Source organism: Prunus mume, linkage group LG3 (assembly GCF_029339155.1).
Source record: "Prunus mume cultivar Tortuosa linkage group LG3, ASM2933915v1, whole genome shotgun sequence".
Taxonomy (NCBI): Eukaryota; Viridiplantae; Streptophyta; class Magnoliopsida; order Rosales; family Rosaceae; genus Prunus; species Prunus mume.
In genome coordinates, this window is record NC_142700.1 from 16,308,882 (window position 1) to 16,325,565 (window position 16,684).

Sequence of the window (16,684 nt, forward strand, 5' to 3'; positions counted from 1 at the left end):
CAACTGAAATATTATTATTTTTACTTGAAAATTAACAAATTATTCAATTTCATATAAAAATAAATATTAAAGTTAGAAAAGAGAGATATTTTGAAATTGAACTTGGATAAATATTTTTTTTTTGTGAAATTAAAAATATTTTTTTAATTTGACCGGTTGGTTTGGCGGTCGATTGTTGAAAACATGGAACCGGATCCAAAACCGGTCCAAACCAATCTGGTTTGATTTTTGACCAGTTGTTGACTTTTTGGTCAACTCGGTTTTTTTTCTGGTTTGGTTCGGTGTGGTTCGACTTGGATTTCCAATTCGCGGTTTGAGTGCCCACCTAACGCCACTCTTCGCGTGAATAGTGAAAACCCTTGCCTCACCCTTAAAGTGCTCTAAAAGCATCTCCAACCGATATGTCAAAAGTGCCACATAGACATTTAACGGTTAGAAATAACATTTCACATCACTCCAACCGAATTGTCAAAGTGATATGGAATGAAGGCTGGATGTTCATGTTATTTTTGACATCCCAAAAGCAAGATGTCAAATGAATATTTTATTATCTTTTAAAGGCGGTGATTATAATCGCTCATTTATTATTTTTCTTTTTATTTTTTTCTTCTTTATCTTAAATAATTTGATTATAATAATTATTTATTTGATGATCGGGTGGAGTATAAATGTATAAATGTCAAATCACATTACCATCAAATTTAAATTTGATGTTTGGTATTTGACATCTCCCTTTGAGATGCTCTAAAGCGGAATTGCTTCTTAACTTGTATTGTGTAATCCACAAAGTGACATCTGTCGTTTCTTTTTTAATTGTCAAAACTATAACCACCTTGCTTATTTTTCAAATTTCAATGTCCAATCACGACGTTGCTATCTCATATTCATAATTTGATGGTGGCCCTCACATTGCCTCTAGTCCTCTTTTGATTACTGCGCTTCCACAACTCCATAAAATATTAATGATTGACCCCTCCAAACCAACCCAAAACAAATCCCAGATTAACAAATGCTCGACATCATTTTTGATGGGCGTTCACTTCAAACTTGATCTTGACCCACAAACAATCTTCAAATTTTGAAAAAAATAAGATATGTAAATAAAGATAAAGAAAAGTTGAACACCATCAAAAATTAATTTTTAAAAGGTGAAATATATAAAGCCTCATTTAAGTTTTTTTTTTTGGATTTTTTATTTAAACCTCACACTTCTCTTAGTCCACCTCATATTCTAAGTTCACCCCAATTTTTTTTGTCTTTTTACACAATAATAAAACTTATATTTAATGATTTAAGTATTGAGTGAATAAAGAGAAGTCCGAGGTTAAATAGAAAATTTCTTCTTCTTTTTTCCTGATATAATAAAAACATGGATTAGTCTAATTCCAATCTATTTTGGAAAAAGATTACCATTTGGCATTTTGATGCTTTTGTTCATCCTGTCCCTCCCAGATCTCTCATTTTCAATTTGCAGCTTTGATTTTGCTTTCACTAGCTTAGCTGAGCCTTAGCCCTCACTCCACCCCAACCTGGCCACCTCTCCCTCTCTCTTTCTCCTCTGCAACAGCATTGTCTGTAATGTATCTCTCTCACTGCTTAAGCCTGAAAGCTTAAATCTTTGAATCAGAGAAAACCCATTTCCATTTCACATCTTTCCATTTGAAAAACCAAAACCAGCAGCTTGAAAACATGAGTTTTGCAGGACCCAGAAGTTCAAAACCCACAAAACCCCAAAACCCATCAACCTCAAATGCACCAACATCCCAACCACAGCAACCCCCAAACTCCTCTTCAAAGTCCTCTTCTTCTTCTGTTTCTTCCTCCCTCTCAACCCACTTAGCCATGGTGGAGCTGAAGCAGAGAATCCTCACCTCCCTCTCAAAACTCTCAGACCGAGACACATACCAAATCGCCGTCGAAGATCTCGAGAAAATCATCCAAACCCTCGCACCCGAGGGCCTCCCTATGCTCCTTAATTGCCTCTACGACGCCTCCGCTGACCCAAAACCCGCCGTCAAGAAGGAGTCTTTGCGCTTACTCGCATTGGTCTCTGCTTCCCACCCCGATTTCACATCGACCCATTTGACCAAAATCATTGCTCACATCGTTAAGAGGCTCAAAGACGCCGATTCCGGCGTCAGGGACGCGTGTCGCGATGCCATTGGAGCGCTGTCGGCGCAGTACTTGAAGGGAGAGAGTGTAAGTGACAATGGGGTACTTGGGTCCATTGTGGGTTTGTTTATGAAGCCTTTGTTTGAGGCTATGGCGGAGCAGAACAAAGGGGTGCAATCTGGTGCGGCGTTGTGTATGGCTAAGATTGTGGATTGCGCTGCCGACCCACCTGTCTCTTCTTTTCAGAAGCTGTGTCCAAGGATCTGCAAGTTGCTTAACAATCCTAACTTCTTGGCTAAGGCATCGCTCTTGCCGGTTGTTTCAAGTCTGTCTCAGGTTTGCTTCATGTATTATGTGGTTGCTTCTTGGTTGGTTAAATAAGTAGCTTCACTTTCTTTTTCCAATACAAATGATTTGTAGTCATGTACATTGTTGTGAATTTGATAGTAAAGTTGGGACTTATGTGGTTGTTTGATTGCTGGAAGTTGTAGGAAACAAAAGACAGCAGAAAAGAGAGCTAATTTGGAGTGTTAACTTAAAATGTGTTGGGTTTGATATAGTGAGAACAAATACATTGTCTTCCTGGTTTGTAGGTGGATAAAATGAACACTTGGATCTATACTTGGGATAATTTATTTGGATTTTTGCTGATCTGAAGAGGTACGGACTTGTTGCAGGTTGGAGCAATTGCACCGCAAAGCTTGGAAAATTTACTGCAAATTATTCATGAATGCCTTGGAAGTACAGATTGGGCAACACGTAAAGCAGCAGCTGATGTGCTGATAGCATTAGCATTGCATTCAAGCAATTTGGTCAAAGATAGAACTGCTTCCACCCTGACTGTGCTTGAGTCTTGCCGTTTTGACAAGGTAGTCTTTTGTTGCATATTCTTTCAAGTACATTACCTTTTCCCTTACTATCTGTGCACACTAAATGATTACCAGATTTTAATAATGTCGTGGGGATCACTTGATTATAAACAATAACATTTTTCTTTTAAACTTGTGGCTTTGTATTAATAACTGGTACACAATTATTCAAAGGAGATTCAATGCTGAACAGTATGTCATTGGATTAGTATGCATATAAAAATTTCACTACCTTATTAGGTTTTTTCATGTGGAACTTCTATATTTGAACTTTTTTCAGTTGTTTACTGGGAGAGGGAGGGGTACTTGAAAGTATGGAAGATAAACTTTCTTATCAAGAAATGTTGGATTAATTTGCTAGTGAAATCAGCCAACGTCTCTACAAGAAATATGTTATAAAGATAGGAGGGTGGCTATATATTTCTCTTGGCCTAGTGTCCAAAATTATGTTTGATTTGTTTTACAGATTAAACCTGTCAGAGATAGCATGACAGAGGCATTGCAGTTCTGGAAAAAGATTGCTGGGAAAGGAGGAGATGAAGCTCCAAATGAACAGAAAGGCCTGTCTCATGGTAAGTATATCAGTATATATTTTTTGAATGCTCCTATTTTCTAATTCTTTTGTCTCTCACTGGATTATTTTTTAGTAACAAATTTTTAATAAAGAAAATCCTGAATCAGCAGAGGTGTCAGAAAAGAATGAGTCAAAAAATCCAAAGCCTAGTGAGAGAACAGAGCAAGCAGCAAAGGGTTCATCTAATGATTCATCCCCTACTTCAGATTCTGTTTCTAAATCCAAAGGTATTACTGCAGATAAAGCAGTTGCACTTCTGAAGAAGAAACCACCTGTCTTAACTGACAAAGAGCTAAACCCAGAATTCTTCCAGAAACTTGAAGAAAGGGGTTCTGATGAATTGCCTGTAGAGGTAGTTGTTCCTCGTAGACATCTCAATTCTTCAAACTCAAATAATGAGGTAGAACTAGAGCCAAATTGTACAGATTCAAAGGAAAGGCTAAACCGCAATGGAAACAGCCAATCTGATGATATTCAGGGATCTTTCAGTAGTAAATACCGTAACATAGAGAGAGGACTTGCTGGTCTGTATTCTAAACAGCGAGATCATGATGACTTTGAGCGCGGTAAATGGCCAGAAGAAAGGGCAAATGGAAAAGACCCAAGAATGAGAGCAGTTGATGGTGATGATAGAATTGATATAAATCAAAGGGAGTCTTCTAGCAGTCGTGCAGGTTTCTCAAAAACTGATGGTCAATCTGATGGAGCCTTTGTCAATAACAAAGGAAATTGGTTGGCTATCCAAAGGCAATTGTTACAGCTGGAGAGACAACAAGGTCATCTGATGAGCATGCTGCAGGTATTTTAGTTTCTGCAATGTGGAAATGGTTTTAATGTGTATTCCTCAAAATTATATGATACCTTTCTTAAATTGCAGGATTTCATGGGTGGGTCTCATGATAGCATGGTAACTCTGGAGAACAGAGTAAGGGGTCTTGAGAGAGTTGTTGAAGACCTGGCACGAGATTTATCTATATCATCAGGGAGGAGAGGTGGTAATTTTGCAATGGGGTTTGAGGGATCTTCTAATAGGCCCTTAGGCAAGTATAATGGTTTTCCTGATTACACTAGTGCCAAGTTTGGACGAGGCGGGGATGGAAGAAGTCCATTCGGTGAAAGATTTGCCCAAAATGATGGAATTGTTTCCGGCGTGAGGGGAAGGGGCCCACCTTGGAGATCTGACATGTCTGAGGTGTGGGATTTTTCTACATATGGTGGTGGTTCTCGAAATGGGCAGATTGGTTCAAGGAAGGCTGTAGGAGGTGGTCCTATGGATGGTAGGTCCCCCAAATCAGAGAATGAGAGTGATCAGGGTGGCAACAGGCGAGCATGGGATAAAGGGGTTGGACCTGTTAGGCTCGGTGAGGGGCCTTCTGCAAGAAGCGTTTGGCAAGCTTCAAAAGATGAGGCTACCTTGGAAGCAATTCGTGTTGCTGGAGAGGACAATGGAACATCTAGAGCAGCAAGAGTAGCTATACCTGAATTGACCGCAGAGGCTATGGAAGATGATAATGTGGGCCAAGAGCGGAATCCAATCTGGACTTCTTGGACTAATGCAATGGATGCTCTTCAAGTGGGTGATGTGGATACAGCCTATGTGGAAGTATTATCTACAGGAGATGATCTCTTGCTTGTAAAGTTAATGGACAGATCAGGTCCTGTGATTGACCAACTTTCAAATGAGACAGCAACTGAGGTCTTGCATGCTGTTGGACAATTTTTACCAGAGGCAAACTTGTTTGACATCTGTTTGTCTTGGATTCAACAGGTATCAGGTTTTTCTTAATCCTGTTTCTTGTTCTACTAGACAAGTTTCCTTCTTAAGGGTTACACTTCTTAATTCCCAATTTTATTGCATTTGGTGTTCATCTATGGAGCTGCCTCAGTTTCACTTGAATTTGACGTTTAGGCCCTTTTCCCATTTTGCAGTTGGTTGAAATGGTGCTGGAAAATGGATCAGATGTTTTTGGCCTTCCCACAGAAGTAAAGAAGGAGCTTGTATTGAATTTGCATGAAGCTTCTTTAGCAATGGATCCACCTGAGGACTGGGAAGGTGCAACGCCGGATCAACTTTTGGTGCAGTTGGCATCATCCTGGGGAATCAATTTGCAACAGCATGACAAATAGTTACTAGTTCATTTGCCAATTTGTATTCAATGTGAACTTTGCGTTTGGAGTGGATGATTTGGTCTATAGTTCCTTCAGTTAGTACGATTTGAACTTAATGACTTTGGGGTTGCAGTAACACCAAAGGGTTTCAGATTCCGGACTGATCTCTCTTTTTCTCTCCGAGCAGCTTTCGCTCCTGTTATCCGATCGATCCGAACCTCACCGACTGATACTTCTCTTGTCTTGGGGATGCCCAACCTTTAGGTCGGATAGAAACAAGGGCATTTCTTTCCTCTCAAATTCTTCAATAAAAGTAGCCGTCGTAAGGCCTCCAGAAGGGGGCGTTGCGTATCCGGAAGAGTCAGACTTCGTTTCAAGCAGCAATCTTTGAAAGGAAAGATACTTGTTGTCGATTCATTGTGGGATAGTCCCTACAGGATAGGAGTTAACCCATGTCCACAGTTTTGATTACAGGTCTAGTTCATAGTTTCAGCTTGTTGAGAGTTCTCTTTTCTTTCTATTCTAGACCGGGCCCATTTTTAGACCGTCTCCTGAAACACCTGCTTATCCCGCCGATGAACAAGAAAAACTGCCATTTCCGTACGCACATAGGCCTACTTCCACCTATCTTTCATGTGTAAATTCCATCTCTTTTTGTCAAAACCATCTCTCTTTCCTTCTTTTCCAGGGAGCCCCTCCAGCAGTTGCAGTTCTACTTCCTGCCAGTGGGAGAGCATTAGATGAGTCGAGGGGATTTGAAAGCTTTTCAGCATATATAATTGTCAAACTACTCTGCAACTTGTGTAGAAATCAGTCAATACTTTATGCCATAGAGCATTAATGTATCATATTCAAGTTGGAAATGCCTCAATGCGTGAATGCGTTCACTTGATTTATCAAACGTGGGGCATGGGGGGATTTTAAGGGCTTTTAATACACAAATCCAACTTTAACAATAACGATCATTGTGGTCAGTGTTACCCCAGATGTCTCATTTACAAGTATGAGGTATGTTGCTGTCAGTTGCTCATAGGCAATGCACGACTGTGGTTAATGCGTTTTAAGGTTCTTACGGTGCCCCTTGTAACCTTGGTTGAACATGCACATACCCCATGAAGGTCTGGATTTTTAAAATACAAATTTATAAATAAACCCAATCCTAAACATGTATTTATAAAAAAACTCAAGCACTATTTAAACATATAAACACACCCAAAATCAACCCCAAAGTCAACTTCTTGGGTGTGTTTATAAATGGGTTTTGAGTGTATGTAATGATGGGTTTTGGGTGTGTTTATATGTTTAAATAGTGCTTGAGTTTTTTTATAATTTCAACTCCCATTTTGGGTGTTTTAGTGAAACTCCCTTTTTAAAATCCTTAATTCCTCTTTCTCCCAACTAATTCATAAAAGGAAAACGTATTATACCAAGAGAAAGAAATGAGGAGAAACTAAGACAACGTAATATCGCATCTTCAATCTTGTTCAAACCATACATTAGTTTCACCAAGGAAAGTACAATACATTAGAAGAGGTGTTCAACAAAACATAAGTGTTTAATTGTTAGTAGACTAATCTATATACAAGGCATGCTTTTCCATGAGCCTTCCCCATGGTCTCAAAATCACATAGTGCTTCCAAGCAGCAGATCGAACCCTCTTCTAGTAATCCTTGGCTGCAATGTGACAAACTCATCATCAAAGATGATGGAAAATTTCACATCAACAGGCTATAGACACTGATTCCTTGGGCAGAAAACCTCTTAGGAGCGAATGCCATTAAAACAAGATTGCAAATGGCCCCCGGAATGTGTAACACACTGCCCTCATAACATAGAGGTTCTAAAACCAAAGGTCCAATTATGTAATTAACCACACCATCTACTTGGCAGAATACCAGTTTTGTGCACATTTGGCATCAACAGCAAGGTCAACCTTAAGGAAATTCTTGCCATTGAAGGGCTTCGACATGCACTCAACAACTATTGCCTTTGCAACCTCAGCAGACTCAGATGGCCCTTCCAAGATCACTTCATCATGAACCTGCTTTCCATAAAAGATAATTTCCAGAACTCGTCAATAGCTACCTTTTTTAACCCTCTAATTTAAAATATTCCAAAAAAGATAGATAACAGAGAGCCACACAAACTGCTTTATCTTTTTACGCCTTTTTCTTAGTAAAAACTATATTGTTTGTGATTTACTGTTGCACAAGTTAAACTAACTTAAACCTATTCAATGTGAATGTAAATGCGTCAAGGAGCATGTCAATCCAAGATGAAATATGAAGAACAGAAGCAATTAATTGAGGAAAGCATTATTTAAGGTTGCTATCAAAATTCGAGCTGAAAAAGAAATGACGTCTGAACCACTATTAAATAACTCTAAAAATGATGCTCCTATTTCCATCTTATCACACCCTCCCTCCCCATAAACTCCATAATTTTTCCATAACACCTACACCTATTTTCAATTTTCGAAAACTTGAAGAAATTCTACTGGATGTCCCCGAATGACGGAACAAAATGGTGGGTGCCAAAGGAATTACCACTCCAAACGTAACATCCAAATCTCTTGAATCAACCAAATAACATATATTCAGGAAGAGAAGAAGTAAACCAAGCAGTATCGTTCTCACATGGTCTACTTATATCATAAGATGAAAATTGATTTGCACAGATAAGACCAATAAATTGAAGATTTATAGACATCATTCAAAATTGCTGAGAAATAACCATATCAAAAAAGGCAGAGAGCCAGATAATGCGGCTTAGAAAGAGTACAAGAAGTTAGTTCTTTCATTTCACTTGAGTCAAATATTTAAAGGGAAGTTGACACACGATCAATTGAAAGATCTATTTAGGACATTAGGAGAGAAAGCAAAAGAAGCAAATATCATGTGTGTATATTTTGTCCCTTTGACTCATTTTTTCTCATCAAAGATTCCTTTCCACAATTTATTGCTCTCTCACTTCCCCCCAACCAAACAATATCTTTCTAATGTCTATTCTTAAATTTACTCTATAAACTTTCTTATAATTTTTTTGTAAATGAACGAATTTAAGAGGAAAATAAGCCTCCATCTCCTACATTTTTGTTCTTGCTACTTATCTTTTCCCCACAAAAAATGAAAGGTACAAAACATAGCAATTCACATTCCTCATGGAGCACTTTTCATATGTTCTTAATAATTACATGATGCTTAAAAATCTTAGCTTTTATTATTCATACTGCTATATATTTTTTCTAGATTTCTTTTGAAATTATAATTTTGTTCATGACAATGGCAAAGTGTTAGCTAGTTTAATAATAAGGAAACTGGAGTTAACCTGTAAAAGCAGCCTCCACCCAAGATCATTCAAATGCGCATTATTGAATATTTCTAACATGGCACACATGGCAACATCAGCAGCACTACCCTGTTGCAGTCAACAAATCAAAATCTCATGTGTCGCGAGAGAGAGAGAGAGAGAGAGAGAGAATGCACGGGAAAAACCTGCACTGGTGTGTTTATAGCAGCCCTTTCGATATGACCTCTTTGAGCGCGACTAGCACGAGCTATTGAGGGGAACCAGCGTTCCCGTCCTAGCAATGTGCGAACATGTCCATGCTTTGTAGCTTCCTCTTTGCGTTTTTCTTGCCAAAGGCTCACTTCTTGTCTTTCTTTGTACCAGAGCTTAACTGTTTGCTCTGCATCCTGAACAGATACCTGGTAACCACCATACCCTACTGCATCATTCAAATTGATACAAAAATAATATGAATGCCTTATTATATTTCAAATTTAGCGCTGCAAGTGTACCTTCCAATCCCGAGAAAGCCCAATTGGAGTTTTCCCATATGCAATGGAGAAGTTAAGCATTTTAGCTTTCCTTCTTTCAGAAGCAAAGGCATCCTGAACATGAAATGTTTTTTAATCAGAAGATAGTGTTCAGAGTGAATCCAGAGCTACTAACATTTTATTTGGACATCAGCATATCAACATATGGTTGTAACCTCATCCAAAAAACAGATTAGAATAGCAGAAAAACAATCAAAATATCAATATGTTGACAGCTAATAGATGGAATATATATATATATATATATGTATGTATGTATGTATCAAATTAGAAAAACAATATTTCAGCTATCACTCAACTGGAAAAATTGCAACATGATATTGGGTGAGATAAAAACATGTACAAACAAAACTGAACAAATTAAATATATAAACTTCATGCTCATCAAATTAAAAGGTACAAAACAAATTTGATATCTTTCCATACAATGGTTATCCCAAGCCTAACGTAGTAGAATCAATATTCAATTCATTCTTATAATGACTAAGAATTTTCATCTTTAGTTCTAGCTCCAGTCATGGACAGGAGCAGTTACATTCCGGCTCCAGTCATGGAACAGAAGCAATTCATTAACCTGGAGGCATTGTCATATTTAAGGGAAGAACATAAGCTTTTCCAGCTCCGCCCACTTGCTTAAATCTGTTTGGTACTTTCACTTTTTCAAACATCACCAAAGCAAACATTGCCGACTCTTCATGAAATAAAGAGAGAGCAACAGAAAGAAAGATGCAACATTTTTATTTTCCAAGGTTCAATTATAATAACCAACGACAATCTTATTAGTTCCCTCAAGAAAATTTTAGGCCAGAAAACGTAAATGTAAGAGAGAATGTTCTTTCTTTTGGACTGAAAATAAAAATATTCCTACAAAAAGAAAGACCACAAAATTCATTTTTCCAACTATCATCAATAAATCTTCACTGCTAAACTAGGAAAAAACATTACACTTTTTAACCTTCAATAGTGGAACTGGGGGTTTATCTTCACCAGGTTGAGGATCCCACTCAAGTAGCACTTCCTTTTTCTCAACGGCTTCCCAAATATGCTGATACATGTTCATTGCAGTCCTTGAATGAAAATCTCCACCAGCTTTGAAGGCATCCAACATGCTCTTACAGTTGGAAAGATGAGCAAGAATCCTGAGTTCCAGCTGTCATAAGAACACATTAATTAAAAAAATTTAAATATGTATTCAGCAGATAATATAAACCACTAACCTGTCCATAGTCAGCAACAATAAGAGAATTTCCAGGTGCAGCTACAAACGCCTGACGGATCTTATACCGGTCTTTCTCCAAAGCAGGTTGATTCTGAATCAGGAAGTAAAGAAGAAAAATGAAGATTCATACCTTCCAAGTTTCCAGTATAGTTGGAGATGTTAGTTCAGAAGCAAGATATTTGATTGAAAATCAAAGTGCTTTTAATGATCAGAGAAGCTGACTATCCAGATATCACCATTATCCATAAGGGAATGGTTAATGTCTTGGATAAACAATTGATTATAACTTCATTAAATAGATGATTGTAAAATAGTTGAAAGGATTATTAATTAAACCTGCAAATTAGGCCTCCTAGCAGATAAACGCCCCGTTTCCGTGTTGATATTTAGGGAACAATGAATCCGCCTGTTCTTGCCTGATATATTACTGCTCTGTAGTAGAAAGAAACCAATATCATTGTAAAGTGTCGCATAAATTTGCAGTAAAAAACTGGAGAAAAAGGAGTTAGCTTGGGATATTAGTAAGCATAAACAGTGTGATATAACAGCAGAAATCACCTGCAAAGGGAGGATGAAGTTGGATATCAACGAATCGATAGAGCAAACTTGACACAAAGCAGCAATAGCGTGGCAAGCTTCCTTTCCCTTCTCCTTTGGTTTAAATGCTTCAAAAGCCGTCCCATAAGCAGATGTGTCAACATATTCAGACATATTTTCTTGTTTTACCAAGTATTCATCACTCACTGTTTCACGAGCATCTCCAACATCATCTATGTCATCATCCATAAAATGAAATTCTGAAGAGACCTTCCCAGATAAAATCTTCAAAGCATCTCCTCCGACTGAGGGCCAACCACTTGCTGTGTAAATCTCAGCCGGAAGATTGACACCAATACCATGCAGAGTGATATTGCGATATTTTGGGGTTGTATCCTTTCCATCTTCAATCACTTTATCAATGTTTGGAACTCTAAAAGTCCTCTCAGTTGGAACAGCCTGATCAGAGTCCTTGCTGTAACAGGATACAATCAAGTCAAATTTATACAACGTCCCTTGCCTTTTCATAAGGCTAGGGGGATGGTATCATGAAATAAGATTTTTATTTGGTACTGTCCCTGCATTTGAATAGTGTAAACGGTAAACTTACTATGCAAATGCAGGACACTTAATGTTCCAAATGACCCATAGACACTAGAGTAATTGAATTTTTGTTTGGTTACCATAAAAATAGTTCATATGGATATTGCTGTTTTTATTAGACATCTCAGTGCAGTTGGAGATCATTTTCTATCACAAGAAGTGGTCCCTCCAATAAAATCTAGATTTTGTACCCTAAGTTTTAGATTTGACTTATGGTTCTAATCCAGGATACTGGGGCTGTTTCCTCTCACATGAACCAAAACTCTTACAAAGTTTTGCAACAATTCTGCTTCCTGTGCATGTAGTCATGCTAACCAAACTCCCAAGAATAGCAAAGCATATTGTTGAACAGCGCTTGCATAAAATTGTACTCTTAACCTTATCATATATCTTTTTTATTAAGAAAAAGGAAAAAACAAAAAGATACAGCTCATGAGAGTTAAACATATCTTCGACCATATATCACGGGATACATATAAAAGGTAAAACTTTCAAATTCCAAGACAAATAGCAATAGACTGAGCTCCTTATGTCAACAGAGCAAGAGAACTAAAGTTGCTAAAAAGAACAAGAAATCAAGAAGATAATCAGAATGCTTTGTACTGTTTTCTGTATTTAGAAGCAAGAAAATTTAGTTTTTTGACTTCTGTTCCACAGTCACCAACTAAAGCTGATATAACCAAGATAGCAACAAAGCTCCTTATGTCAACAGAGCCAGAGAACTAAAATTGCTAAAAAGAATAGGAAAATTTTGGGAACAAGAAATCAAGAAGATGTAATCAGAATGTTTTGTGCTGTTTTCTGTATTTAGAAGCAAGTAAATTTAGTTTTTCTTACTTCTGTTCCACAGTCACCAACTACAGCTGATAAAATCAAGACCTCAAAATAGAATGTGTTCCAGTATCTTTCACCTAGTAAAATAAAGTCTGGAAAACAGTTGCCTACAACATGAAAATTCTCATGCTGACAAAAAAAATTAAAGGTGTTAGTTGAAATATGTACCTGTTCATGGTCCCACCAAACAAGAGCTGGCGTAGTTGCACATCACTTCCCACATTCATGTACTTGGCATCAGGGCAGTAACTAGAAGCCCACCTGCGAAACCTGTTCGCAGCAACCACTTGTTCGGCTTTGGCCTGCTTCTCAATCTCAGCTAAATGTTCTCGATCAACCAACATTCCCTCAGTTTCCATCTGAACTAAAAGCTCACCAAACGGTCGCCAGTATTTTTCATAGAAATCAAACATGGATTTTCCAGAAATGGGGTTTCCATCGATTTCCCACGGCTTTTTGCCTAGTTGGTTTTTCATGCTCTCATACAGATTTAGTGTGCTTATTGCATCTAAGGCAGAATAGCAAATCCATAGTTTTCTCTCTTCTCTTTGTAGCACTTCAACAGGATCAATAATGGTCAATTTCCCTTCTTTTCCATCTGTTTTCACTTTCTTCCTGCCAAATATTGTTTTCATTGATATTTTACCAACCAAATCCTTCAAATGACACTGTTTTGCCCCAGACATGACCTTAGGGTCACGTGTAAGTGCTTCAAGAGAATAGCCTCCCTTTATCCGCCTTGATGAATCCCACAAGCGCGCCATGTGCATTGTGTCGGCGTGAAAACCAGAAAGCTTAAGCCCATAGTTCTCTATTACATGGTTATCAAAGCTGTAATTGTGCCAAACCTACAAAATGATATCAAGTTTGTTCCTCAATCAAGCATGCACCTTGTATGCTAGTCAAACACCTACCCAGTGATTTTCCGGGCCAAAAAAGAAAGCACATACCAAGTGAAACAGTCAACAGCAGTCAACAAAATAAAGGCCAACTGGACCAGTCTTATTAAGAGAAAAGGAAAATAGAGAAGAAGAAAGAAAAGAAAGATTAATACTATTTTCTAACTCATATAGTATTGTGCAATATTCGACAGACTCAAGGCCTTGATCCTTGGTTAGTCAGAAACAGAAGCTGTCCTGAAAGCAAAAATTAAAAAGGACGCAAAACGGTATTTCAATCAACTGCCCTGCAGTAATGGGAAAAATGTATAAAGAGAAAGGAAAAGAAAGGCTCATGAAAATAGAAAGACAGTTATCAATAATTTAATTGTGCAAAAGGACAATTGTAAATATCTGATTAATATGAACCAAATATGTCATAAGAGTTGCAATGTGATTATCGTAAATCAAAAGAAAGTAGTCATTTCTGAAAACTGTCACTGCCCAATGATGATTATGTTGTTTTGAAGGTACTGTGAGTCAAGAGGACCTTATAAGAAAGAAAAACAACCTTTTTGATGGAGCGATCTTCAAAAAAAGGAGCAAATTCAATTAAAAGTTCCTTGCCGCCGCCATCAAGAACATCCACCCAAATACAAGACTTCCCATTTCCAAAATCCACACCTGGTCCAGAATAAATACTGAAACATATTATTTCTCCATGATCAACAGGTGTTTCTCGCTTCACTTCTATCTTAGCCACCTGTTAAAATGCTATTATTAGCAACTAGACAGTAGCCAGTAAATAAGAAATCTCGAGCACCCGAAAACAAGCCACACATTTATTTATAAAAAGGCAAAAAGAAAGTTCAAAAAAAATGTGCAGGTATATTACACACAGAACTATATCAATCAAAGTTAAGATAAACTTGAAGTATGGATACCTCTGTGTCACAGGCATGGACAAGATTCCTGTATTGATCTGTAAGCATCTTCACAACTTTCTTTGCAACAGAGACACTATTGACAACAAGAACCTTGTCATATATGGTATTAAGCCTAATACGAAGATCTTGCTTGCAATCATTATCTGCTTTTGTAGCAGCTTTAATTGCAGAAGCTTTTGCATGAGACTTGTCCCCTTTAATCACAGCTGCAGCTTCATCTTTATTTCGTCCAGAATCAGTCCCCTTCCTTACCTTTGAGGTCTTCCCTAATCGTGACCCATTAACCACACCCAATTGTCTTGGACCCTCACGTGCATGACCATTGACCTTCTCCAGATTAATATTTTCAATCCTACTGGAAGTTGACACAACCAGACCATCATGTGCATAACCATTTACCTTGTCCACATGATTTCCTTCACCATTTACCTTGTCCACATGATTTCCTTCACTATTTACCTTGTCCACATGATTTCCTTCACCAGGTGTTTTATCCAATTGTCCATAATCAATTATTTTGCAATATGAGCCTTCTGAATTTTCTTCCAACTTATCACACGTACTGACATGTGTGAAACCCTCAAGCCTTTCTTGGCTATTCGTTTTAATACCTCCGGCACGGGAGACGTTCCTTCCAAAATAATTTTCCATTACCTTTTTTTCTTCTCTCATTGCAAAAACCTTGTTGTTCCAGGCACTTTTAGTGCCATTAGATTCTCTTTCAGTATGATAGTGAACTGGATTCAAAGAGATCATCGTATTATTTGAAAAAGTATCATGAGCAGCTTTGGCTGCACAGACCTCTGGCCTGCAATTTTCATCAATTCCAACATCAAAGGCAGCCAAAAAAAAAATCAATCAATTAAACAGTATATCGATTTCTCCTTGCACTCTAAGTATGCAAAGGAAGCACAAAACATAATGGAGAACTTGAAACGCAACCTGGCATTCCCATAATTGTGAATTTGTACTAGAAATTTACATACATTAGCAACTAACATTGAAATCCCAAAGCCAACACCTACCCACAAAAAATTGCACATTTGAGTTTCCCCACTTCCTCTTCCTACTCACATTCCTCCACCAATTGAAAATAAATATACACGTAATATTGCATAAGCAGTTCCCTAGAAGTCCTTACCAATACAGTAAGATTAAAATGAAATTAATACAATTTTCCAATAATTCAACCAAGTAATTGAAGTATCCCCACGAAATCCAGCAAAGTCTACATGACTCGAGCCAACAAAAGAAGATAGCTAGATGACCAATACAACCCAAAACAAAACATTCGAGTAACTCCACAACCATTTATGTTTGACCCAATACCCTAAAAACTCAAAACCTTTCATCATATTAAATTGCAAATGACAAAAATAAAATTATAAACAAAACACAAGAAATAAGCAAATGGGTATGATGGAATATTAAAAAAAGGCACACAGAAAAAATTAGAGAGAACAAAAGAAGAGAGTGGAAACAGTGCAGTCTGAGTAAGATTGAAGTGAACCTGGTACGAGTCCATAGAGACCTGGACGAAGAAGAGCGGGGGCAGGAACGGAATACAGAGAAATAAGAAGGGCAAGAAGGTCTTAAATGGCTGGTTTGGATTGAGGAGAACCCCATAGCCATGAGGTTTGAAAGAGCAACTTTGGCCAGCTTACTACTCCAACTCCAACAGGGGGTTATAGAAGCAGCCGTCTTGGAAAGCTTTGGTGGCAAATCTGTAGATAAAGTGGGTATTCGTGGGAGGTTATTTGGGGTCTGGGACTAGTGGGTCTGAGTTTGAAGCAGAAGAGCAGAGCAAGGCCATGACGAGAGAGATAGAGAGAGAGGAGAGAGATGAAGAAGGCAAAGACTGCAGAGGCTAAACCCTGGGGTTTTCTGTCTCAGAAAAATATGGGGAAGAACCCAAATATCATATGGCTGGCAAATATTTGTCTCTGCAAATTGTTAATACTAAAATATAAAAATAAAATGGTCATTTACCATTTAAGGGTTAAAACTTTCGGATATTACAGATATGCCTTTTTTGTGGTCCTTTGGACATGTGATGCATTGGTTTGCTTTTATTTATTTATTTTTTTTAATTTAACCAATAGACAAACTAATATGTAAATAGCTTAATTATGTACATGCACTTGTCTTTCACTTATCTCGATT

General features: G+C 37.8%; 2 protein-coding genes across 5 annotated transcripts; one reads left to right on the forward strand and one right to left on the reverse strand.

Annotated features, from left to right (window-relative positions):
• Window positions 1–1,408: 1,408 nt before the first annotated feature.
• LOC103326378 (TORTIFOLIA1-like protein 1) lies at window positions 1,409–5,820 on the forward strand. Of its 2 annotated transcripts, none has more exons than XM_089048320.1 (6): window positions 1,409–2,448; window positions 2,790–2,981; window positions 3,448–3,553; window positions 3,663–4,354; window positions 4,433–5,323; window positions 5,485–5,820. In XM_089048320.1, exons 1-6 carry the CDS (start codon window positions 1,690–1,692, stop codon window positions 5,680–5,682), a joined length of 2,838 nt encoding a protein of 945 aa, XP_088904446.1. In that variant the 5' UTR covers window positions 1,409–1,689; the 3' UTR covers window positions 5,683–5,820. The 2 variants fall into 2 exon arrangements, with proteins under 2 accessions (XP_088904446.1, XP_008226811.2); XM_008228589.2 differs by having other exon boundaries at window positions 3,666–4,354.
• Window positions 5,821–7,104: 1,284 nt separating this feature from the next.
• POLGAMMA2 (polymerase gamma 2) lies at window positions 7,105–16,450 on the reverse strand. Of its 3 annotated transcripts, none has more exons than XR_016125081.1 (12): window positions 16,032–16,450; window positions 14,519–15,329; window positions 14,146–14,337; window positions 12,865–13,544; window positions 11,281–11,734; window positions 11,059–11,154; window positions 10,721–10,813; window positions 10,449–10,653; window positions 9,465–9,557; window positions 9,159–9,371; window positions 8,992–9,081; window positions 7,105–7,705 (listed from the first exon to the last, which is right to left on the reverse strand). XR_016125081.1 is itself a non-coding variant. In XM_089047956.1 (12 exons), the coding sequence occupies exons 1-12, from the start codon at window positions 16,151–16,153 to the stop codon at window positions 7,544–7,546; spliced, it is 3,201 nt and encodes a 1,066-aa protein (XP_088904082.1). In that variant the 5' UTR covers window positions 16,154–16,450; the 3' UTR covers window positions 7,105–7,543. The 3 variants fall into 3 exon arrangements, 2 of the variants coding, with proteins under 2 accessions (XP_088904082.1, XP_088904083.1); XM_089047956.1 differs by having other exon boundaries at window positions 10,459–10,653; XM_089047957.1 differs by lacking the exon at window positions 8,992–9,081 and having other exon boundaries at window positions 10,459–10,653.
• Between the last annotated feature and the right edge of the window lie 234 nt (window positions 16,451–16,684).